This window comes from Lissotriton helveticus, chromosome 5_1, assembly GCF_964261635.1.
Source record: "Lissotriton helveticus chromosome 5_1, aLisHel1.1, whole genome shotgun sequence".
Taxonomy (NCBI): Eukaryota; Metazoa; Chordata; class Amphibia; order Caudata; family Salamandridae; genus Lissotriton; species Lissotriton helveticus.
In genome coordinates, this window is record NC_136065.1 from 268,490,406 (window position 1) to 268,517,279 (window position 26,874).

At 44.6% G+C, this 26,874-nt stretch overlaps 1 protein-coding gene across 5 annotated transcripts in view; it reads right to left on the minus strand.

Annotated features, from left to right (window-relative positions):
• Positions 1-26,874, minus strand: part of RGS3 (regulator of G protein signaling 3) — a 945,383-nt gene that overhangs the window by 256,959 nt on the left and 661,550 nt on the right. For all 5 annotated transcript variants that reach the window (XM_078642175.1, XM_078642174.1, XM_078642173.1 and 2 more), the window contains 2 exons: positions 17,440-17,551; positions 15,358-15,401 (listed from right to left, as the gene is read on the minus strand). In XM_078642175.1, the coding sequence (XP_078498301.1) occupies positions 15,358-15,401; positions 17,440-17,551 (156 nt within the window). The remainder of the gene's footprint in view (positions 1-15,357; positions 15,402-17,439; positions 17,552-26,874) is intronic.

Sequence of the window (26,874 nt, forward strand, 5' to 3'; positions counted from 1 at the left end):
CATAACAGTAAGTATTTGACCAGAGAATCATTTATTGCAGCTGCTAAACATATTTTAAGTTGTAAGTTTGTGTTCACACCTCTGCATGTACACCTCCTCACCCCCACCCCGGGAGAATCCTTCAACTGCTTGACCAATGCTACCACTGAAAGTCAAGTGCTGACGGGCTACTTGGTCCAGTAGCTCTGAGCCCATAGTAAGTCGAGCCTGGAACATCAGGAGTAAAAGGCCTCAACCTCCATGGTTGAGCCCAATCGCTCACGTATGACCCATGGCACTCTGAAAGGGGTCTGACAAATGCATAAATAAGGTGACCCTACTTAATCAACACGGCTTGAGTGGCCAACTGAGCTGAACAAGTTATGTACCTTTGGTAAGGCTCTTTCTGGAAGAATCTCTATTTAACTGAATTTTCCTCAGCTTGTGAATACCAGCAGGTGCCAGACAGGAACAGGAGATTATTCTTGCATTCCCCAACAGATCCGACACCAGCTGCATGACGCCATCTACCAGTGTGGTAGATGGCATAGTGCAGCTCATGTCGGACCTGTCTTGCCGACGGACCACAATATAACGGACACCTCTGCGCATCAATATCACTTTCTTTCTGAAATCTGTTAGTGTCATTCAAAGCAGAGCCCTTAATAATCAGAATGTGGCAGTGTGCAGATCTCTAATGAACAAGCTATTTAACTTCAGGAATGCTCTTCCTTGTAGAAACTCTACCGAACCGCGTATTCCTCACCTCTCCCAGGCATCAGACTGCATCCGGAAAAATCTTCTGCAATACCTCTGCGCATGGGAACATGGTGCTTTCGGCCCTGCATTGACGTTGTTCTAGGCCGGATGCGACATGCGCAGGCCTACATGGGCACCACCCATGTGTGCTGACATCAGCAGTTTTCTTGATATTTCCAAGCTTGCAACACAGAACCAATCAGATTGGTTGTGACCACAGTGAAAATTCCGAAATTGGGATCTTTTTATGTGAAGAGACAAGTTAAAGGAACAGGGACATGAGAGGGTGGGTGAGGAATCAACAATTAGAAAGAGTCTCTACCAGAAAGAGAGGTACAGAGGCGAAGTATCTTGTTCTTTTGATGGATACTTCTAACCGCATGATTCCTCACTCTTTGAATAGATACAAAAACAATACCTCTTAGGTGGTGGGCCCGTAAACTAGCTCAAACTACAAAAGTCCTGAAGGACCGAGTGGACCAAGTGCCCTTTCCAGTGGACCGTATTGTTTATGCAATAGTGCCTCTGGAATGTGTGTAGTGAAATCCGCGTAGCAGCCTAACAAATGTCGAGACTCAGCACCCCACGTGCCAGTGGGTAGTAGCCTTGGTCCTGGTAGAATGGGCTTTGATGAGAACTGATATGGGCACACCTAGTTCATATTGTGGCACCGATGTCACTTCCAGGGTGGGACGGATCTGATCCAGGGCCTCCCAACCCCTCCTACCAGTATGCAAGGGAACTGATGAGTAAAAGTTCAGATTCAAGTCTGGCGCCTGGAAGTGTATTCACAAGGTGAGGAATCTGTGGTTAGACGTAGCCATCAGAAATCTGGTGGCTGGCCGTCTACATTGAGGATTGACCAACCATGGCCCCTTTTCCCATGCCAAAGCAGCAATGCACTACAGCAGGGTTCTCCAAAGTCGGCCTTGGGGTGCTGGATCCATGCCAGATTTTAAGATAACTACATTTATCTAAATGGGGATGTACTAAAAATCTGGCATGGTTACGGCCCTCCAGGACCGACTTTGGAGAACCCTGCACTACAGCCTAAAATGTCTGGCACAATGAGCCGGCTGCAGCCCTACCTCTTCCCCACAGCTCAAAAGAGAGGTGAACTGGGAGATGAGCCAGAGGGTTGATGAAGTAGAATGGCGGCAAGTTATTTTAAACTGTCAGTCAAATTTCACTACTTCCTCTGCAGTGAACGTGAAGACAAAGTGTAGAGCAACTAATTAGAAGTGCAGTAGCAGGAATATACTATTAAGTATCTCCACTATGACAAATGCAGCATTATAAAAGGGGTGCGTAAGTCATTCAAAGAAGGTACACAATATGCCATAAAATACCACCATGGAGCTCGAGTAAGTATAATACCGGAGGCGGGACCGTCATTCTGTGGATTATCACAATCTGACAAAAAGCAGTGTCATTGTAAATTGTGAAGTATAACATCCCTCTCAAGCTGCCCTCTGCTCTCTGCCTGTATCCAGCATTCATTTCATATGGTAGGCCTGGCACGCATACTAAGCGTGATTGACAATGGCCTCTCAATTGGTGATGCTTTCGAGCAGTAGTAGCATTGCAAAACATGCTCTCTGATCATACACCAAACTTAGGCTGGCAAACCAGTGGCTGTTTTTGGTGCCACCAATTCCATGTAAGTGTGGTGTAAATTCAGGTGGTCGTTCCTGGAAGGTCCTGCATATGCCCCCAGTATGCACATGCTTCCACCTGGAAGTGGGTCCCGGTCCGATCATGGCAGCAGAAATCACCTCTGATAGAAGCCCCCATCTCTGTGCTATATTATTTGGATGGGTCTCTTGGTGTCTCCAATAAAACAGTACAGATGCTAGAATGCAACATAAAAGGCTTACGGAACAAAAACCAGTCTCTTCAGTAGTGTATGATATTTCAGAATCTATGGCTCTTTCCCGATATGTATATGGAAGTTGTTCCGTTTCCAACTGCTCCTCACTAGACAAATATACTCAAAATAATAATGTTTGCATATGAAATAATCAGTTGTGGGAATGTTGAACAGAGACGTTTTAAGGTATAACCAAAGTGGAAAATTGCCCAGGCCACCCCAGTAATGTAATTTTTGTGATGCTCAAGTTTACCTTTGTCAAATTTTCTATCAGAACCAAGAACCCAACTGCATCTCTAGCTTTTAAGAGGTGTGCATGTATACAGATGTGTGTGTATATATATATGTGGGTGTGTATTAATACAAAACCCAGGAGTGCTCCGTATTTGTTCCTAGATGGGGGGACGTTGTTGTTGGTTTATTGATTACGTGCATGCCACTTGCATGAAGGAGCACCCGTCACGCAAGGAGTTCGGCGGAATTGTGGCAATTGTTTGGAGATTTTTTTAAATATAAATATATAATTCAATATTGATGCATGCTTGATTAGAATATGCAGAAAATAGGCATGCTTGAATAGAATATGCAGAAAATAGGCAATCAAATTCAAAGTTGCTCAAAACAGGGCAGCACAACAGGGCAGCACAAAATACGTCTGGTCCGAGACTCAAAAAAGTACTTAAGATGACACTGATGTTGAAATACCTTCCTTTGCTGGTGTGGTGGTGGTGGTGGTGCTACCTGGATCCACAGGCGGTAAGGAACTCTGAAATTTTAAACTTAAAAATCAGACCATCCGAAGAGCCAGGTATTGAGGTCCTTCCTGAAGGCGAGCAGTGTAGGTGTTTGTCGGAGGTGTAGGGGGAGGTCGTTCCAGGCCTTGGCTGCGAGGTAGGAGAAAGACTTTCCTCACGTTCAGGTCTTGTAGATGCCTGGGACAGTGGCCAGAGAGAGGCCAGATCACTGGAGGTATCTCTTGGGTCGTGGGAGGAGAGGCGGTTGTTTAGGTATGCTGGTCCGATGTTGTGGAGGGCCTTGAATGCGTGAAAGAGGAGCTTGAAGGTTATTCTTCAGTGCCAGGCTGTGCTTAAGTTGGGGACCACAGAAACCTACTCATGACACCATGGGCGTCCGTGGGGGGGGGGCAAGGGGGGTGCTTGCCCCCCCTGGAACGCAGGTCCGCACGGATGCCTTTTGTCCCCTTAATTTTCACAATTACAGCAGGCTGTGCTGTTCCCCTGCGAGAAGCCCCAGGAGTTCTCTCACTTGGTGCCTCTCTCACTTCTCTCTGAACTCTAGAGGCTGCAGCAGCCCCTCCCAACCTCGAGCAGACTGTGGACATGCCCATTGTCATTCTGTCTGCTGCTGATCACATAAAGAATGACAATGGGCTGTCTGCCTTTAACATGCCTTGCAGACATCCTACCTGTGTTTAAAAAAAAAAAAAAATAAAGAGTGTCAGCCAACACGGCCGCAGCAGCGTGGCCAGGCACTCTGCTTTATGGGGGCCTGGTGGTTCACAACAAAGCCTCATTAACAAGTAAATGGTCTTTTAAAGATCTGTGAAGTAGACAGAGGGTGACAGACAGAGGGTGACGGAGGAAGACAGAGGGAGGGAAACCGAGGGAGGGAAACCGAGGGAGGGAGACAGGGAGAGGGAGGGAGACAGAGGGAGACAGAGACAGACAGAGAGAGAGAGAGAGACAGAGAGAGAGGAAGACAGATAGGGCGGGAGACAGATAGGGCGGGAGACAGAGGGAGAGAGAGAGAGGGAGGGAGACAGGGCGGGAGACAGAGGTAAGGGGGCGACAGAGGGAGGTAGACAGACCAGGAGACAGAGAGGGAAAGAGAGGGAGACAGAGAGAGAGGGAGAGAGAGGGAGACAGAGAGAGAGAGGGAGAGAGAGAGGGAGAGAGGGAGGGAGACAGAGAGGGAGGGAGACAGAGAGGGAGGGAGACAAAGAGGGAGGGAGACAAAGAGGGAGGGAGACAGAGAGGGAGGGAGACAGAGAGGGAGGGAGACAGAGAGGGAGGGAGACAGAGAGGGAGGGAGACAGAGAGGGAGGGAGACAGAGAGGGGGCAGAGAGAGAGGGAGAGGGAGGCAGAGGGAGAGGGAGACAGAGGGAGGGAGACAGAGAGAGTGAGAGAGAGAGGGAGGGAGACAGAGGGAGGGAGACAGAGGGAGGGAGACAGAGGGAGGGAGACAGAGGGAGACAGAGAGGGAAAGAGGGAGACAGAGGGAGGGAGATAGAAAGAGAGGGATAGAGAGAGCGGGAGAGAGGGGGAGACACAGGGAGGGAGAGGGAGACGGAGGGAGAGGGAGACAGAAGGAGACAGGGGGAAGGAGAGGGAGGCAGGGGGAGGGAGACAGAGGGAGGAAGACAGAGGGAGGACGACAGAGAGGGAGGGAGAGAGACAGAGAGGGAGGGAGAGAGACAGAGAGAGAGAGAGACAGAGAGGGAGAGCGAGACAGGGGGAGAGAGGGAGGGAGAGGGCGACAGGGAGAGGGAGACAGGGGGAGGGAGAGGGAGACAGGGGTAGAGGGAGACAGAGGGAGAGGGAGATAGAGGGAATCAGAGGGAGACAGAGAGAGAGGGAGGCAGAGAGGGAAAGAAGGAGACAGAGAGGAAGACAGAGAGACCGAGACGGAGAGAGAGAGAGAGAGAGAGACAGAGAGAGACAGAGGGAGGGAGGAGACAGAGGGAGGGAGGGAGACAGAGGGAGGGAGACAGAGAGGGAAACAGAGGGAGGGAGATAGAGGGAGGGATAGAGAGAGACCGATAGAGGGAGACAGAGGGAGGAAGAGGGAGACAGGGGGAGGGAGACAGGGGTAGAGGGAGACAGGGGTAGAGGGAGACAGGGGTAGAGGGAGACAGAGGGAGAGGGAGACAGAGGGAGAGGGAGACAGAGGGAGAGGGAGACAGAGGGAATCAGAGGGAGAGGGAGACAGAGGGAGGGAGACAGAGAGGGAGACAGAGAGAGAGGGAGACAGAGGGAGGGAGGCAGAGGGAGAGAGACAGAGAGGGAGACAGAGAGGGAGACAGAGAGGGAGACAGACAGAGGGAGAGGGAGACAGAGGGAATCAGAGGGAGACAGAGGGAGAGGGCGACAGAGGGAGGGAGACAGAGAGGGAGACAGAGGGAGGGAGACAGACAGAGGGAGAGAGAGAGAGAGAGAGAGAGGGAGACAGGGAGAGAGAGAGAGAGAGAGAGAGAGAGAGAGAGAGAGAGAGAGAGAGAGAGAGAGAGAGAGAGAGAGAGAGAGAGAGACCGACCGAGACAGAGAGAAAGAGAGGGAGACAGAGGGAGGGAGAGGAAGACAGAAGGAGACAGGGGGAGGGAGAGGGAGTCAGGGGGAGGGAGACAGAGAGGGAGATAGAGGGAGGGAGACAGAGAGGGATAGGTAGAGACAGAGAGAGAGGGAGACAGAGAGAGAGAGAGAGAGAGAGAGACCGAGACCGAGACAGAGGGAAGGAGAGGGAGACAGAGGGAAGGAGAGTGAGTCAGGGGGAGGAAGACAGAGGGAGGGAGATAGAGGGAATCAGAGGGAGACAGAGGGAGGGAGACGGAGGGAGACAGAAGGGGAGAGAGAGAGACAGAGTGAATGAGACGGAGAGAGAGAGGGAGAGAGAGACAGAGGGAGGGAGGGAGAGATAGAGGGAGACAGAGGGAGGGAGGGAGAGAGAGACAGAGAGGGAGAGAGAGTGAGGGAGGGAGAGAGAGACAGAGAGGGAGAGAGAGTGAGAGTGAGGGAGGGAGGGAGAGAGAGAGATATATAGAAAGAGAGAGATAGAAAGAGAAAGCTCAGTGGACGAAGGTGTCCGCTGCATGGGCATGTGTTCAAACTCATGGTCATAGTTTTTTTTGTTGCTCTAGCCCCACCCTCCACCCCCAACTGACCCCACCCCCACCGATGCGGCCCTCGGCCACAAACCACACTGTAAATTTGGCCCCCGAGAGAAAGTTTGCGAGTACCCATGCTCTAGAACCGCATCAACCTGATTTAGAATTGTTTTTGTCAGGCCATTTTTAGTTTTTCCCTCTGTTTTATTGTAGTTGCCAGGTCGTCTGCTGTGGCACCTCACAAGATGTTTCTCTTCCCCCTATTGTTTTCTTTGTTTTTTTAAGCTCTTTGTCTTATTAGATTTTTTTTAAATGTATTTAATACCTGTGCTCAATCATGTCGGAGGATGGTGATGAAGTTACAATGTTGCCCCCCCTCCCCCCCCCCCCCCCCCGAAACTTTTCTGCGGACGCCCAGGCAGGACACCTTGCCTCGTGGTTTAAGCACGCGAGAAGATTATGAGGAAGTTGTATGCAATATGGTTACGCGCTTTAACCGCATATTTATGATCTTATCTTCTCTTTTCTTACGTAAAGGAACAGTAATGATCCCAGTGCTTTCTCCTGCATTAACACCAGCTCCTTTCTCCTGGCTAGTAAATCAATGAGAATGTATAAATGTTATGGTTTACTGCGCGTTGCTACACTGCTCGTTTGACGGCCGAGAAACCAATAAAAATGTCAAGCGGCGGAAAACAATGTCATAAGGAAACTGTAACCTTTAAATGCCAGCGGGTGAGGTACAAGAAAAAAAGGTTCTCGCTAGAAAAATGGCGGTGGAGTGGAAACGTGCAGGCGCGACGCGGAAGCTTAATTGAGCGGCACTTAAGAGGAAAGCAGGACCACTGACCTTGCCATGCCAGGAGCACAAACGGTGCGCGGTGCAGACACCCATCATGAGAACACTGCAGGCATGGGGCCCCGCAGAGTGCCACGAAGATGAGATAGCGCCCTGCAAACTAGGATCTACCGCGTCTCAGACAAGACAGCTCGGAAGCAATGAGCATCTGTTTCCTCGCTGGGTCTCCGAGCACTTTACACAATGCAATCGCATCGAGACAGGTGCGCGGCTGTGCGCTGGGAGAGTGCAGACCTTCAAGATATGCCCCCGGTGTCTCAGCGCCACACCATCCCAAATGTGCAGGCAACCTCGCCATGCCTTTAAAGTAAAATGCTATGCAGAAGTAGAACATTCACTATCAATCAGTATGGGGAGAGGATGTGGCATAACGGAAAGAGCGGTAGATATCGAAGCTGTGGAACAGCTTGGAGTCTCGGCAAGGACGCTCAAAATCCTGTAATTCTGGGCAAATTACTTATCTCCCCCCCCCCCCCCCCCCCCGCATAACAAAATTAATGTGTCCGTTTGTAACGCAACTCGGCGCTCTGATACCGTTTCGTGCTATATAAAACAAACAAAAAAAAAGCGATGACAAAAGAAATGATTCGTTAGACCCTTAACTTTAATTCACTGCAAAACATTGATCCCCGCGTTTAGGCTGCTTGGCTGTACAGACTTAAGGACAGAACATCTCTTAAGAACAGGGTAGGATCAGCACCGTGTATTCCAGAGAGCCAGAAGATAAACTGCACCCAAATATATGAACCACAAGCAAAAGTCTCATCCGCTAGAAGTACAGGTACATCTGGTACACCTTAACAGTTGCCAACCACTGCCCACCCTGAATGCTCGAGATTTATCAGAAAACGAGATATGTGCGTTTCTGAGCGCTTACACGGGCACACACACTCCACACACACACACGTTAACAGTACGGTCAGCCATTCGGCCACTCTGGCATTTCCCTGGCAGGCTGCATGCCAGGGGGCTGCTTTCAGAGAAAGATAGACTGCTGAATGCCAGCCACGCCACCATGATCCCATTCTATGCAATGCAGCGGTGGTCACATTTGTGCTAGGACTGATGTTGGTGTCCAGTCCAGCCTTGGTTACCAGCAAGCACGGACAGCGGGCCTCGCCAAGTCTGAAGGCACTCATGCCTGAGCACACCCGTGATCTATACCCCAGCTAGGTCCTCACATTGTGGTCAGTGCACATGCATGCAAAAGACACATTTGAATCGTTCTGGATCTCCTCCAAACTCTTACCGATACCAATTCTATGCACTTACCACTATTTCTACAAAACAGAACCTCCATATGTTACTCCACAGACTCATGTGACAAGCCTCACATCTCAATACTTTGTTCTATTGACAAACCTCAACAGAAAAGCCGCTTCCTTCTACCAATGAAGAATACCAAAGGAATTTAAATATCATCCTTTTCCAGATGAGACCAATTTTATTCTTGCACCTTTCCTTTCTTCCAGAACTTAACACTTTCACATTCAACCTCTCTCCCAGATTCTAGATTAACGTTTGAAGTCTCAGATATCTCACCTTTTTTTCTAGATCACACAAGTCTATGAACTGAAGTACCTATGGAAGTTTTACATAACTCGCCACTCTTTCAAGAAAACCTGAATATTTCACCTCTATGACTATAACACTGAAGTCTTGCATTTTCCACCTGTACTCACTGAAGTCTCACATATCTCACCTCTCACCAACTAAACATGCTGAAGACTCACCTAGCTTAATTTTCTTCGGAGTCTGTCAAACACTGAAATCACACACATCTTACATCTTTTCCATATTACATAGGTTAAAGTCTCACATATATTATCTCACGTCTCTTCCACACTAGATTAAAGTCTTGAATGTTTGCGCTCTTTGAAGTCTGCATATCCCAATTCACTTTCAGAATATACGACTTCAATTCTTGCATAATTCCCTTCTTTAACCCTAGAGTAGATTGAATTCGTAAGTCTCACCTCTCTTACAAATTATACAGGTTTAAGTCTTGCATAGATCAAATTCCTTGCAGGTTGAAAATGCTTAAGTCTTGCACATCTTATCTCTTTACAGTCTTAAATCAATCACTCATCTTCCAACTTATATACATTGACATCTAACATATCTTCCCTCTATTCCCGACTAAACACCTTAAAGTCTTAAAAATATACACATGGAAGCCTTGCCTATCTCAGCTCCCTTGCACACAATCCATGCTAAAGACTCACAATCTCATTTGTCTTTCCCACAAAACAGACTGAAATCTCTGCAATAGCGTCTTAGCTTTTGGGATGGTCGATCAGATATTTTTTGAATAAGGGGGCATCATAGCTGGAGACAATTCTCCAGGTGAGGCATACAGTAGAATATTTATATTCTGGACCATTAAAGTTCCTCCGCAAACTTCCACCAACAACAGAACACCAAGAAATATCAACACAAGATCATGAGGATCCAGGCATTGGAACAATACACGAAAATATTCTGCAGCAAAGATTGTTTAATTGAACATTTAGTCAGTTATATATTATTGAAGATGTAAAAAAGAAGCAAAGAACTCTGGGTAGTTCCCAAGTGTAGGTGGAGAGCAGCTCCTGTATGGAGCACACTACAACACCTGCGAAACTAACTTAGCTCACCTCAAATGTCTGCTTTTCTATACAAGTTTTTATGCATAATCCCATGCTTAACCCCTTGCATGCTGATGACGGCCCCCATCCGTCATGCACTACGGCGCTCGTGTGCTGATGACGGCTGGGGGCCGTCATAAACCCGCCCACTCGCGATTTTGGCGTCATAAACCCGCCCACTCGCGATTTTGCCGCACAGGCGCAGAATCGCCGCAGCATGCAAGGGGTTAAAACTTGGATAGAAAAGCAGATATTTGAGGTGAGCAAAGTAAGAGTGTCGCTGGTGTTGTAGTGTGCTCCATAAAGGAGCTGCTGTCCACCTAAACTTGGGAACTACCAAGAGCTCTATGCTTCTCTTTTGCATGATTTAAGCGGCAATGTATGTCTGAAAGGGTATTGCTTTGAATTACTGGAGATGTGTGACACTGGCATATGTCTGGGAAAAGTATTTGGTTTGTCAAGTCACCATTTGAAAAGAACCATGAACCTGTCTGAAGGTGCTTGTGGACAACCACGTATAACAAACAGTAAAGTACACAGTTCTGCAGCCTGTGGAAGGTACAGATGACAAACTGAAAAGCTTCCACTTCCCCTCCCTTGAGCGGGAGAGAACGAAGGAGAACTTCGAAATCAAAGAGATATCTACATCAAGTGCATTTATTTAACACATTTGGAAAAAACCTGAAAATAACTGACCAAATTCAAACGGAAATCCAGAACAACATTACACACCAAACAAGGATGGAAACAAAAACTCACATGCCTATGCAGAATCGGAGCTAAAGTGCCTTAGAACATAAAGTTAGTTGTGTTTAACCTATTCTTCTGGCAGTAGACCTAGCAAAAAGAAGTGGAGTATTACGGACAAAGCGTTCATGAGATGAAATGGGCTCAGGCTCAGAATATGAACAAATGAGATTTCACATCCAGTTGTGCCACAAGGTGGAAGACAAGGAGCCCTTATTCAGGCGTCACCACGTCAGAAGTTTGTAAGTGTTTTCGGTGTCAGTGATAGCCTAATAAATAAGACTCTGCTCCTGACTAAGCAAGGTAAACAAGTTCCACTTGAAATTTAGAGTTACAGTGGATACTTTAATGTTCTTTTCTTGATGTTTAAAATAGTAGAGGAGAGTTTGAGATTGCCTTATTCTGAGATTGGATCTTAGATTGTAGGGCCTTTGCTATCTCCTCAGGCAGAAATGAGAATGACATGACTGTCCTGAAAAAATGGAGGAAAACTGCAAAACTAAACATACTGAAAGGGCGCTAAAGAGCCGGCGTGCAAGATGGCCGCACCTACGCAAGGCTCCTCTAGTTCGAGGCCTTCATCCGTCAATATCCTGCACCAGATGCCGAAATCACACTTATAAATATCATTTTACGGAAAGCAAACACTGCTGGAAAGCACATTACCCTGCTTTCTGGGGGAAATACAGTGTACTTCCAGCTGATCTGCAAAGACAGCCCTGTCGTCCTATGGGCCTGCAAGCTTGTAACGCGGCTCTAAAAGAATGTGGGTCCGAACACAGACCTATGAAAGAAGACGAAGCCGGAGGCTGCAGCGGAGAAACTTTGGGGCACTGCCTGTCCTCTTTTTGCCTGGAAAGGGGAATGTGCCGAGTTGCGAGGCGGGTGGAGCCGTTTGCCTGCGGTGGATTGCAGACCCCTCTGATTGAGTCTCCGAGGGCCGTGAGCAACGGTGGATGGGACCCATGACCGTAAGAGAGGGTGCTGCTGTGTGGTGCCTCCATCCCACTTCTCTACTGAGGCCTCCCTAGGCGAGACGCGTTGTGGCAGGCCCCTGGTCTGGGCAGCGCAGGCCTCACCATAATTGACCGCAGGGCCTGAGAGACAAGGACAGCATCCGTCTGCCCGGAGGCCTGAACGCAGTGGACTCGATGCCTAGGGCTACGCGACTGCAACGCAGGCCCCTTCTTGCGGGCGCTCATTACATGCCATGTCAACTTGAAGATGAGGGTACGCTCAACTTGAAGATGAGGGGATACTCTACACATTATTGCTCATTATAAGGACATTGAGCAGGCGATCTGGGTGACGCATGAATCTGCGGAGTCTGGGGCGGGTGCCCTGGATATCATGGCCATCATCCGCAGGTGAAACGTACTGCACAGCCCACTGGACCTCTTCCGCCCCGGGCCCGAATTCCTTGGCAGGCACTGACCGCGGTACATATTGATAAGGCCTACTATGTATGGGATGTCAAATTGACACTCTACCTGCAGGAGACCAGTTGACTGCTACAGACGCTAGGTGTGCCCTTCTGTCGGTTGCTTGCCTCTCCCGAACAACACACTCCTTGGCGCAAAGATCCAGGTGCCCCTTATTGATGTGCTGTACAGTACTTTGATGCATCAGCGGGCAGTACTTCCACATATCGGCCCAGCTACACTTCAGTTTGCGTGTCATCCTGCTACACTGCCCAGGTCTGCTCATGATCCTCTGACTAACAGAGGTGCGATTGGACTTTGTGCATGCAGGGAAACCCAGCAATAGCCCTTGATTCAAGGAAGGACTGAAGAGGTATTGGGAGACTATGGGGCTCAATATACAACAGTGAAATTGCTTAGGGACACACAATACCTCTACTAATCGCTGAGGTGCCCGAGGCCTGAGCATGCTACTACCAATAACAATGGGGAAAACAGACAGGTGCCAAACCAAACTACAGTTTGATGCCCGCAAATCTGCTTGAACTGTGGGAAGTGGAGCGGGCCATATAGGATCAGATGATTCCCCTATGGAGGGGACCACTGAGGCACCAGATATGAAATCCCCGCTCGTCGCTATGCAGCAAAGCCTCACATCCATTGAGAGCAAAATGGATAGCATGTGCACCAGAATGGACACTATCACCCACTAATAAGAAAAACAAGATGGTCCTATAGCAGAGGCAGAGCACAGAATATCTGCGGTTGAGGACACTGTGTCAACCCAGGGGGAACAGCTACTTAACATGGAGAAGATACTCAAAACAATATCAGCCAACAATTAAGATTTGGAAACAAGATCCTGTAGAAATAATCTATGAATCAAGGCGATTCCAGAGTTCACGAACACTGGCCGAAGGGAAGACTTTGTGGAGCACCTCCTCACCACCATATTTGATGCTGAAGCGTTTTCCAAGCGGATGACTGTGAAAAGAGCCCACCGAGTGCAGAATACTGGGACATCCCCAGGGCTACTCCGGTCTGATAATTGCCATAATACGGAACTATCACAACAGAGATACTGTCCTTTGTTTAGCTCGGAACAAATGCACAGTACAGTTTGAGGGTAGCACAGTGCCTATCTTTCCAGATTTTACGATCGCAGTTCAAGAGGCCAGTCGAAAATGTATTCCCATCAAACAAACTGCGGTTAGCCAACATCCCATATGCAATGACATTTCCAGTACGGCTCTGCATCTGAAATATGGGTATTTTAAAAAAAAGATCATAACGAGAACTAAAATGTACACAATCATTACAATCAATATTCTGTAAACAGATCTATACAATAGAAACACAGAAAACCTCAGTATTAACTTCAATCAATACAAACATACCATACCCATTCACACACAAACAAACTCTCACAAAACCTCATGCAGCTTGCATCTGTTGAGGTTTTGTGAGAGTTTGTTTGTGTGTGAATGGGTATGGTATGTGTGTATTTATTGAAGTTAATCCAGGGGTTTTCTGTTTTTCTATTGTATAGATACTTTTTCTACTTTGAATGAACAAAAGAAAAAGCATATACAAATAAGAATATGAAAAATTGAAGTGATATAAAATACATGAAGTTATGCAAAAAATGAACACAATGGAAAATCTCTCGGCTCAATGTCACTGTTGTGAATACATGTATAAGACTAATGGAGAAGAATCAGGTTTTGATGTAAAGTATTGATAGGCTATGATAGAGGATATTTAGCGGTGTGTTGTCTCTTTCCCCTCTTCTCCCTAGTCTTAAAGTATTTCCTATAGAGGGGTCCCCCATATTTGCAGTAGTAATGTTATTGATATTCCTGCTCTACTGGTTTCCGAGGTATATGGGCATATGATGATGTTCGCCAGACACCCATGTCCATGCTTGGTGGTTCTGTGTGGCTCTCTGGGTGACCACCCCCAAGTAGGATACCCCTAATTCTGGTACTTAGTTGCTTCCATGTTCCATCTGTCCTTCGCTCTTCTGGGGTAACTCCCCTCTGTCCCTGCTTGATAGTCTACTCACCCTACACTACCTGCTCTAAGAAGGCTCTCTTCCCCTTCTCGGACTACTTCTTGTCGCTCGTTCCCCCTTTCTCATCTTCTTATCCCTTCTCTCTCTTCCTCTGGATTGCTCCTGATTGTGTATTGCCATAGATGGCAGTCCTGAACCACATTCTGTTCGATACATCCTTTATTGACTTATCTTTGGTTCTTAGGGCTTGGGTGGATTTTATATCCCTGGCAGGATTGGGCTGCCAGTGTAGGAGGGTGGAAAAGAGATGGTTTTGCTTGTTTTCTTGTGCACGTCTACCTATGCTGTTACTGATAGAATGGTTAAGCACAAAGTCCCGGTACTGCCATGTCTGGATTGCCCAAATGGCTCTTCGCTAATTCTTCGGACATCAAATCTATGCGAGATAGCAACACTCGTCTCCGTATCAACTGCCTCACATGGAACGTTAGAGGATTGGGAGATCTGTGCAAACGTAGGCACATATTAGAGTATCTAGACAGACATGTTGCTCTATTACAAATTTTTTTTTTTTGCATAGTTTTATATCGCGCGAACTAGACCCGAACCGAATCAGGTATCGGGGCGCTTTACATATTTTCCAGTTACGTTACATGAGGACACACTTTCATTTTAGGCATGGGGAGATTAAGTGCTTTGCCCAGAATCACAGGAGGTTTTGGCGTCGTTATCGAGACTCGAACCCAGATCCCCAGGTCCGAGGTCGAGCGCCCTAGCCGTTAAGCCAACTCCTCTCCCCACATTTAGATGAAGAATGGCTGGCCCTCAGTAGGCTTATAGGTACATCCAAAATAATAAATACCTCTTTCTTGAAGAGGAAGCAGCAAAAGGAGAGTGTGGGGAAAAATGAAAGCCGATTACTACATTCTGAAAATAGAAGAAATAACCAAGAACTTAATTGTTATGCATAGATAGGTGGTAGGGGTTCTAGCAGTCCAGAATGCACATCATCAAAGTTGTACAATGATTCCTCCCACGCTTACACTCACACTCCTCCAAACGAGCAGACTGTATGAGCAGAGGCAGTAAAGTGGGCAGATCCACTGTAGAGTGAATAATGTTCATTTGTGCGACTGAATATTCTTGGCATAAAAAAGTTCCAAGACTCGCTTGTAGCTATCATTGGAATGGTCATTCAGATTAATAATGTGCTGCTTGAAAAACGTGCATAGTGCTCACCTCCGCGTAACAGATAATGGAAAATCTCAAATCTTCTGAAGGATCTGCCAAAACCAAAAAGAGAAACATTAACTTTAACAATGGTCTACCACTGGACACGTTTAGTATGGTATATCAAACATGTGCTTTAAGGAAAGACAACTCCTCTTAGGTTTCTCACAATTATGTGTATATATATATATATATATATATATATATATATATATATATATATATATATATATATATATATATATATATATATATATTGTCACAAATCCCTCATAGAGAGAATTAGTCCGCACTCACAAGGAGATTCTTCCCAATATACCTTTATTCGTCAAGGTTATTCAGCAATTCGGGTTACAACACACCGGTGTGTTGTAACCCGAATTGCTGAATAACCTTGACGAATAAAGGTATATTGGGAAGAATCTCCTTGTGAGTGCGGACTAATTCTCTCTTTGAGGGATTTGTGACAATAATTGGAAAGCGGGGCTCTGCTTAGTAGCCCGACACCGGTGGAGAGAGCGCCAGAGGACCACGAGAAATTGAGCCAGAATTGTGTTCGATATATATATATATATATATATATATATATATATATATATATATATATATATATATATATATATTATTTTTATTTTTTATCTACGCTCCACTCTGTGCCAGACACTCTCGCACTCATTAGCAGGTGCTTGGTGCGCGAGGGCAGAGACTCGCGCAAGTATCCACGCTCCAAGAAATAATCAGTGTTCACTGAGGAAGGCGTACCGCTGAAACACATTTGCTTTGTAAATTTGTGTGCCATTAAATCGGCGGTTTACACACTTATTCTGTCAATAATAAATCAGATGGACTTACGCGGAAATTTGTATTTCAAAATTTTCAATAATCTGTCTATTGTCCAAGTGTATGATTCTTTTGAAATAAAATGGATTTCTGTGTTCTTGCTATAGATCAGACAACAAATATCAACAAGAAGCGCTCCACTATCACCATCGCCTGCTACCTCAGCCACTCACAATTTTGTGCCCTCCTATACCTCAAGCTTCCATCCTGCCTCAAATTAAAGCTGCAGTTGTGCTGGAACAAGAATCGCCTGCTCTTTGAGCTGTAGAAATGGTGCGCATTAGTGCTTTGCGTATGAGAAGCTCGTACTTCAGCCTATCCTGTACACAGTCCGTGTGCTTAGGAAGCTTGCATTCTGATAACAGTACTGATGCTGTCACAATAGCAATATATGCTCCTTGTTTGCTATGGCATTTTAAAAGGGGTTTCTGAGACGGAAAAATAAATTATGCATATCTTGCATTACGACTACAATGATTTTTGTATAAAAAACGTTTTTTTAGTATAACCAAGACCAGATAGATGCTTTTCCCGAACCCTCAGGATCCCATTTCAGTACATTGATCATAACATCGATCGCTTCCGTAGAAATCATATTGCTGCCCTTACTGTCTTAATGACATTAATTCCTCTGCTAATTAATAAAAAACAGATACATCAGGGCAAAGGCAATCTTCATCTACGCATCGTGCAAAATGATTCAACTGAAACCTATACTATCAGGACCACTTTCTACTCTACCAGTAAAGAGCTCGCTGTTACAATAAAGAACTTCAGACCTACCAATTGCTACCTCAGCATTATTCCAGCGAATTTGATCAAATATAGCTATGATCTCTCTGAGGCTGTGTGGGTCTACCTGATGACTCAGTACGTAGCCCAGATTTCTTTCCTGACCTTGACAAAACAGGCCAATTCACCTTCATTTTAAAAAACCACAATCTACCCCCTAAACCTCTTTCCACCTCCGGATCATATGTCGCTCGAAGAACTTCAATCACTCAACATCTATGTTGACTAGTAACACTAGGAATTTCAAGCATGTTTATTGATATGCAAGTTAGAAGTGAACTGGTTTGAGCTCCCTTTTCGTGGAATTTCTAGCATTAGTACGCATCATGGACCAGCCGTCACTGGTACCTCTTAGTCCAAATTGCACATATAACAATATCTTTATACAATATGCACCACCAAAGTTGAAAAAGATAAAAATGTCACACGTTCCTGTGCTGACCAACATGGCCTACTCACCCTCTCGGAGTTTCGTGCTATGCAGGTAAAGTGGATTCCGCAACACATTGCAACGTCCATAGTCATCTTCCTTCGTGAACAGCAACAAATCAGAGTACACAAAAAGTGTAACCTGCATACAAAAAAAAATATCAAGCTAATTAGCCAAGAAACCACCAAGAAGAAGAATTCCATGTTAACAATGATGTCCACTCAGAGTTAATTGAAGCCTAGGTGGCTGGATGCAAAACGAATAGGAAAATTCAATAAGCAGTGACAAAATTATTAGGGGTGGTGTTTGTATAATGAATGTGTACAGAGACAATAACATACATGCATAGAGGCACCTAACTTTAAAACAGGCTTTCTATTTTCATCCCAGTGGAAGAGCTCACTTATTGATCATCTTCTTACTCAACAAATGGATGCATTTTACGTGCCAACTAGACTAGACCGATACCAGCAACCAAGCCTTTGAAACAGCCCTGAAGTTGTGTTGAGCTCCATGTGAAAAGGAAAATAAAATATAAGCATACGTGCATATAGACCAAGAGACTGGGTGTCCCCTAATCCACCACCAATGCACACACTCCAATGAAACATTTAAGCATCCATGCCCAGTGGCCAAAATCCACAGAGGCAATCATGCAAGCAGGCATAAAGAATTATAAGCAACCATGCATACAGAAATATTGACTTCCAGGTACCTCATGCACACAGATGACAAACCAACAACCAACAATTTGCAAAGATACACAAACTTGCATGCAGCCAGACTGGAGGACGCTTTTGTACAGAGAATAGAGAGGCAACAGAAGAAAAGTTTTGAAGATCACATAGGCATTGAATCACTGGAATAGATGCTCGTGGGTCTTGGTTGTTGATGTTTCCAAAAAAGAGGGCAGCCAATGCGTTTCACCTTACAAAGGCTTCGTCAGGGCAAGCGATCGAAGCCACCGCAACACACAAGATTCTTCTCGGCATAGACTGGAAAAAATGTGGTGATCTACTATTGTAATAAATATTCACAAACTGCGTCCAGATAGATGAGTCCTTCACGATCCTGTGGTTCATATACACACTTCACTTCTCTTTAGTAATATCCAAGCTGTGTTCCTTAAAAGCTAGTAAATGCAAAACAACCTTTCGGCGAAATTACCACAGAAATCCTAATCTCAAGACTCCTTGATGTCGTTGATGAAACTACCCCAGGAATCCTAATTCCAAGACTCCTTGGTTTCCTGTTTGGACAGTGTACGGCACCAAAATTCTCCGTCCAGTATTTGGAAGTGTAGTAGAGTGTTTTTTTAATTTTTTATCTACACTTCCAAACATGAGTCGGAGCTGACATTCGACCAAGTGGGAAAGAACCCCTCTAGATGACCCCTGACTGGTGTTATGTGGTTTGGGAGGGGGGGGGGGGGGGTTGTAAGTCAGGATATAGTGGCAGCTTCTTTAAAGAGCCACCTTTACCTCTGCCTTTCGAGTTGTTCCCTCTGTAGGATACTCGAAATAGCCTCTGTGAGAGGGGTGTTGGGCGTGTAAACTTTAGAACGAAGTGGATGTTTCCGGGGAGTTGGTCTGGGAACCTCCAAGGTAGAATGCATAGTGAAAGGAGCCGATGTGGGGTAGGGGTTTGAAGAGCACCCATTGCTTTAGCTGTATCAGTGTCCTTCTTTATCGTTTTTAAGAATTGGTCAACTTGTGGTCCAAAGAGATAATGCCCATAGAAGGGCAGGTTGAGCAAATTTTTCTGGACCTCCAGTTTGAAACTGGAGATATGGAGCCATGCATGCCTGCGCAAAAGGACACTAGAGTTGACCCCCCCCCTAGCAGCAGTGTCAGCAGCATCTAAGGCACAGCGAATGAGGGTGTTGGAGATCTGTTTCCCTTAAGAGACAATCTCATACCCACTTTTCCTGTGCTCTTCTGGGAGGTATTGGAGGAGTTCCATCATTTCATCCCAATGGGCACGGTCGTACCTAGAAAGCAGCCCAATTGAATTGGAAATCCGTAATGGTTGGCCGATTGCACAGCTACCCTCTTAACTGAAGCATCTATTTCCTTACTCTCTCCTTATTTGGTGGAGGAGCATCACCAGTGCTTTGAGAGTTGGCCCTTTTACGGGAGGAAGCAACTACTAGGGAGTCCAGTGTGTCATCTGCGCACCTCTGAGACATCTTGAGGCATCGAGCCCGATGGTCGCGTGGTGTTTTCTTCAAACAGAAGGAGCGGCAGGCATTGCAAGCAGCCTTGTTGTGCTAGAGGCAAATTTTAGATTTGATGGAGATTGGTCCAAAGATATTTTGTGTGACCGCTTTAATATTGTTGTTGTGTGTTACATTCAGACATTGCTTATTAAGTATTGTACTTTATTAATTTTCTACCTTTCCTTTTTTCATCTTACTCATTTGCAGATACTGGTGTTTCTTTAAACATTATTCTGGTATGGCCCAAATGGAGACATTTGGTTTCTCCGATGAAGACTTCGCCACACTAGTAGGTACCAATGTGCCCTCAAATCATAGTCTTATGTCCAATTCCCTAAATAACAGTGACATAGGCAAACTGTCCAATCTAAAGAAAAAACTAATAAGGCTAGAGGCCCACGGAGAATTTATGCCCAATTACTTAAAAGCTGGTATTATCCCATTAGGATTAAGAATTAGGAATATCCCAGGCCTTTTTGTAGATGTGAAAACATTTCTACATAAATGGAGTATGATAGCCAGCAGATGCTCCCGGGATCTTATGATCCTTATTATCGCAACATCTAAAGAGCTAGCGTTAGACATAAAAAAGAGATAGAGGAACTGGAAGAGAAAATAAAAAAATCATCAACGATAGAGGAGGCCGATAAACAACTGGAAACCTTGAAAAAAGACATATTGTCCTTTGCAGAATATCTCGCAAAAAGGAAACAAGAGAAATTCACAAAGGACAAAAGATTCTATACTGTGGAGCGAACATACCCTTACCTTGGAGATAATTTTTATAAAACAGACTACTGTCAAGGGGAAACTAACTACAACCCACAAAAGATAAATACCTTTTCAGACTCCTCGGACCCTGATTCGGATAATGACTCTAACTACCATGAGGAAGGTCCACATAACTCACACAATGGACGTGGAAACATACGCCAGCCTATTTTTAGGTTATCGCGGTGCGAAACGGGGACGACAAAGAGTGAGATTTCAACCCCAATCGAGAGGCCATTACCACACTCACCAGTACCACACGGAACCTCAACATTACCTAGAGACACGCAACAAACAATATCAAAGACAATGGATGTAATACCCATTTTTAACCTTTCAAAACACAAGCTAGATGCATCAGATGTGTCTTTATTAACGAAAGGATTAACATTTGTTCCCCATTCAAATGTAGATATATTTGAATTACACCAGGACATGCACTCCTTTAGAAAAATAAGACTACAAAAGTTTTTTATGAATAAAGACGACATAGATCAAGATATTAGAACAAACAACATCGTAGCCTTACCATCAACATTCACTCCCTCGTTGGACCAAATAGGCCCAGACCGAGATATAACATTTCCAAAGAAGAATATAAATCTCTTAACAACTTGAAAAATAATAAATCCATTGTTGTTAAGAGCAGTGACAAAGGAGGTGGCATCGTTCTTATCGACCACCACCTATGAGACTAACATGCTAAACATGCTGAATGACCCACTGTTTTATAAAAAAAATTACAATCAACGCCACAGACAGAGTAATTAAAAAAATTCAAACAATTACAACAAAAGCCCTCAATGAAAAAGTAATTAATAAAAAGGAATATGAATTTTTGAACAAATCGCAAAAAAGATAGCCTGCATTTATGGTACACCTAAAATGCATAAAAATCAGCAAAATCCACCCTATCGTCCAATTGTTTCTACAATAGGTACCCCTACCGAGGCTATCTCAAAATATCTAGACAATGTTATCAGACCTTATATTCCGCTTACTCCCGCCTACATCAAAGATACAGGGTCCATCATTACAAAGGTTGAACATCTACCTTTTAATCAATATAGTGACCTAATGGTCACTTTGGATGTTGAATCCCTGTACAGTAACATCCAACAGAAAGAAGAAATAGAGGCTATGTGGTTCATAGACATGTACCAAATACCTTGCTGCAAACCGTTCATTTTTGAATGCCTGTCATTAGTCCTTAAAGAAAACGTCTTTCAGTTTGGCGAGCACATGTACCAACAAACAAAAGGCGTTAGTATGGGGCAGCTATGGCTCCATCCATAGCTAATATATATATATATATATGGCTCTCTTTGAGTCCAAACATGTATACAATGAAATGGCCCCATTCTTTGAGTCTGTTTCCCATTGGTACAGATTTATTGATGATATTTTTTTCATCTGGACCAATGGGGAACTGACACTAGAAGAATTCTTGGATTGGCTCAATCTTGCAGATAACAATCTTCGCTTCACTGCGCACATCAGCACAACGCAAGTTGAGTTCCTGGATATCTACATCAGGAATTAATCCAATAAGCTAGAGGTAGATCTATACACAAAGCCTACAGCAAGGAACACCTTGCTCCACTTCTCTAGCTACCATCCTAGAAATCAGAAAGATGGCATCCCCTTTTCACAATTTCTCAGAGTGAGAAGAAATTGTACAAACCTCAAAGACTATGACTCTCAATCGACAATAATGAAACAAAAATTTCTCGAACGAGGCTATCCACATCGTCTCGTCAGAGAAGCATATAAAAGAGCCCGATTTTACGATCGAGATGCCTTACTTACGTCACAAAAAGAGCAACAAGAACCAAAACTAGTCTGCATTACGAAGCACTCTACGCTGAATGCTACAGTTAAGCAAATCATCAATGCCAACTGGCATCTATTAAATATAGACTAGTCACAACTCAAACTCAAAAAAACACTGTTTGCACACCGTCGTAATAAAAATTTAAAAGACCTAGTAGTTCGATCACGGTATACTGCAGTAACCACCAAAACCCCTTTTCTACAAAAATCAATACAAGGTACCAATACTATCAAGGGCACTTCCCGGTGTGGGTCTTGCCAATCTTGTGACGGCATTATACCAGGAGAAACATTCACTTTCAACCAATTCAACATACAAGCAAAAGAGGTATGGACATGTAACACATGTAACATAATATATCTCATTATATGCCCATGCAATTTGGGCTATGTGGGCGAAACTTCCTGTGCAATAAAAACCCGTCTCACAGAGCATAGGTCCGCTATTAAAACACGCAAATTAACAGCCCCACTTGTGAACCACTTTTCTGAATTCCAACACTCCCCATCTGACATCAAATGGCGCATCTTGGAAAAGATCCATACACCTAATAACAATGGCGGTGATAAAATCAGAAAAAAGAAAGAAGTATTTTGGATCTTTTCCTTGAGGACTTTCACCCATGGCTTGAATAAAGAATTACCGTGGGAGAACGTTATTCTTTAAAGTAATCAATAAATTAAAAAAATTAGACTACAGATCAGATTAGGTTCTGCTAATAACTAAAAATTATGTGCCTCAGTTAATGTGTCAAATGAACTGATATCTTTCCTGCCCCCGGTGATCCAGCCCCGCCCTTTCTCCCTCTCTTCCATCCCTGCATTTTACCAGCCCCGACTTGCTACTCATACTCTGGGAAACGTATTGAGTAACATATGGCTAATTAAGTTATACACCTTTAAGAAACCATCACATGGCGAATTAAGCTATATACCTTTAAGAAACCATCTAGCTCCGATAACCAATGGCGCAATGCATTATATAAACCCATCAGCGCAACCTACTCAGATTCTTTCACTGAAACCTTAGCCGTTTGTTCGTGTTAAGACGGCACGTCGCTCTTCCGTCTATTTCAGGTAAGAGACTAAATAGAATCTAGCGCGAGCTATAATAATAAACCCGTCAAGCATACCGTAATAGTAACATCTATACACGGCGATTTTCAACTTTAGGTAGCCGGACGTCTGACATCATAAACCGTTACTGCTTGACAAACAACGCATTTCCGGCACGGTTTTACCTCGCCTCATATGGGTAAGAAGTAACTAAAATGTATGCGTTTACCATCACCGTGCAATTAGTGCCATTATTCCTAACTGCCCATATAATTATTTTAATTTCAGATAATTGTTGGCCAACTAACGTCAACTAACTTCGACAATCACGTCACCCTGTTTTAAGTATAACCGTAAATCGTTTTAACATAACACAGGTAAGAAGCAAAAACGTCACGCTACTTTTCCATTTGTTAGAACATCTAGCCTCTTGTGCACAGTTATTTAACTGCAGATAGCCGCCAACCTTTGAAAGAATCTTAAAACACTAACTGCCCGGGTAACCATGTAACCCTGAAACAACTTTGGTTTGCCTTGAACAGAAAGCCGGTAACCGAACAGGTTCACACCCCATTAGACCGGATAACCATTTTAACTTCATCACTTCGTCTTTCCATTACCTCGAGTAACACAGGTAAGAGAGATAAAAGTATCACTATATTCAGCACAACTATTCAGAAGCGAGCTTCTTATTTTAGCTCTGTTCAATTTCAGATTATTAGCAATTGTAACCTCATTCTACTGAGAAACTACATGGTCCCACATAGAATTATCTATAAGAAGTCTACATCTAGCAGCCATCAGAACTCTTAAAGACAGGTGAGAGTAAAAGGAAAATGTAATCATCATCAAGGAGGTTAACCTGTGTAATATCAAACTAGAGATAGAGTTTATGTTTATTTCTATCCTATAAATCTATAGATAACTGCTATTTAGAGACCACACAAGCCACTGTGTTGTTTTATCATCGGTCTCTTCACCACAAATGCAGGTACTTTGCTAAAAATATTATCGTGATGATATATTATGTCCCTATTATGACGTATAAATAGGCCCCCCTGACCTAAAATAGACTAAATTCTACCAATGCAACACCCATAATGAGTAAATAAACACCATCCCCCCCTTTTTTTTCTGCCCTGATGCTTACCACCTGAAGCATATTCCTTTTATCTTGCTTTATGTGCTTTCCATCTGGGCATATGCTATATAAAATATCAACTGTTTACTTCACTAATGTAAATTCAAGCATGTTTACTACTCTGTTCTATGTGTCTCAGTAGTGACAAATGTTTTAAGAAATGTTAATTGTTCGGTTTTTCAATTAATGCAAATATAGGCATGTCTGTTTGATATTCATTGGTATTTTGAAGCATTGTTATACGGTATATCATGAAATTTGAACATATTACTGGCCTCTAGAATTCGGCAAACTGTATTCAGCACTACTTACTGTTTAGCATAAAGACAAAAATGTATAAGATTATTTATTTATTTACAGAATCATGATGGTAAAGTCCTGAGGAAGACACCTTCAACGTGTCGAAACGCGTAGACAGGAAATCATCCTATACTTGTATTATAATTTTTATAAAATCAATGCATATGTGATAATGAACCTATCTTTTTATCAAATTTTATCATTATGTCAATGATTTCACTCATGACGTCTTTTATGAAATTCATTAAAATTTACTTTATATGCTAACACAGTTGTGTATCATTAATTTTGTTCTGTTTGCCATCTAACTTGTGCCAGTAGTCATATTGTTTGCCTGGGTGCGTTTCTTTACATACACAGCAAGGAAGGCATCCATTACATCACCAAGAGAACATGGTGAGCGATATGCACCTGAAGGCGCAAAAAAGCCCAGAAGGGCAAAGGCCCATGTGGGACCGAGGTTGACGAAAAGCAGACGTTGAACGCAGGAGTCAACGATCCAAACAGAAAGGAAACAGAAACACGATCGATTACAATACCGACAGAGGGAAAGAACCATGTAAACCGAAACAATGAACCACAACGGTGTGGAAGTGCAGCACAAGTCTGAACCAGACATTGAAAAGAAAACAATCTAACAATGGAGTTGATAACCATGCGCATTACAAGCAGGAGGAGGAATCTTCTAAATCCACTATCTATCTAAAGCCACACATGCCTCAAACACTAAGTTTGCTCAGAAATCAACTGAGTTGTCTGTCAACGCCAACCATAGTCGTTATAATGCCATGCTGCTCCAGCAACAAAGCAATGAACTTTGTGTGCTGGTAGCCTATGCAAGTAGAGCACTCACGGACACTGTGTAAAGATATTGACACATTGAGAAGGAGGCCACAGAAATTATTTCTTATTGTAAAAGATGAGTAATGCCCTTAAGGAAGCGATTTACAACAGGGGACTTGAAAAGAGAAGGCTGATCAGGAAGCCCAGGAAAGGCTGAAATGGCCGAGAGGTAGCCCTTTAGAATGTCAGAGCAGAGCCCTGCTGGGCCAAAGAAAGGAGGAACAAGAGAACCTCAGAAAGAGGGGCAGAAAGAGGATCCACAGCCTTTACTGCGCACCATGCCACAAATTAGTTCCCTCTACAGGCGTATACCGTTTTAGTAGAGGGACGCCTGGTTGCCACGATAACATCACAGACTTCGGGAGGCAGGTAAAACGATGTCAACTGCCGCCACTCAATCTCCATGCAAGGACGTAGAGGCTGGACAGGTTCGGTGGAGGACCGTCCAATGCTGCTACGACAGAAGATCGATGGCCATGTGTAGCAGCTCGGGATATCAGACTCTTCGTGCCCAATCCGGAGCCATAAGAATGACTTGAGCCTGATCTTCTTTAGCACTCTGAGCAGAAGTGGTATAGGCGAAAAGGCTTATAGAAGACCGCAACTCCACTAGCGATGAAAAGCTTTGCCTAGCGAGTGCCACCTTGGAAATGCCAGCGCGTAGAATTGCTGACATTGCACGTTCTTTTACGTGGCAAATAGATCTAACCAAGGCACTCCCCACTGTTGAAAGAGTCCTTGCACCACCTCTGAGTGAAGAGGCAATTCGTGATCCATCATACACCTGCTGCTGAGTTTGCCGCCCTGGCGTTCAGGGAACCTGTCAGGTGTTGAACCACTAGGGATATGCCCTGATGTTCCAGCCATGTATAGAGGCAGAGGGCCTCTTGTTTGTTGCAGTACCGCATGGTGGTGGTGTTGTCTGTGAATGCCTGCACCTCTCTTACTCGGACAGAAGGAGAAATGCTTTGAGTGCAAGACGAATAGCCCGGAACTACAGAAGGTAATGTGGAGCCCGGACTCTGCTGGACACCAGAGACCTCTGATCTCCGCCTCCCCCATGTGGCCGCCCCATCCCAGAAGTGATGCATCAGTCAGCACTGTGAACTCTGGTTGGGGAAGGGAGAGGGATCTGCCGTAGAGCCAATCCTGGTTCGTTAGTCACCTCTGCATTGATGTGCAGTGCCCTCTGAGATCTTAACGCAATCAGACAGGTTCCCCTGAAGTACCCACTGGAACTTCAGGTCCCACTGCAAAGCCCGCATATGCCATCTGGCATGGTCCACCAGCAGGATGCAGGAG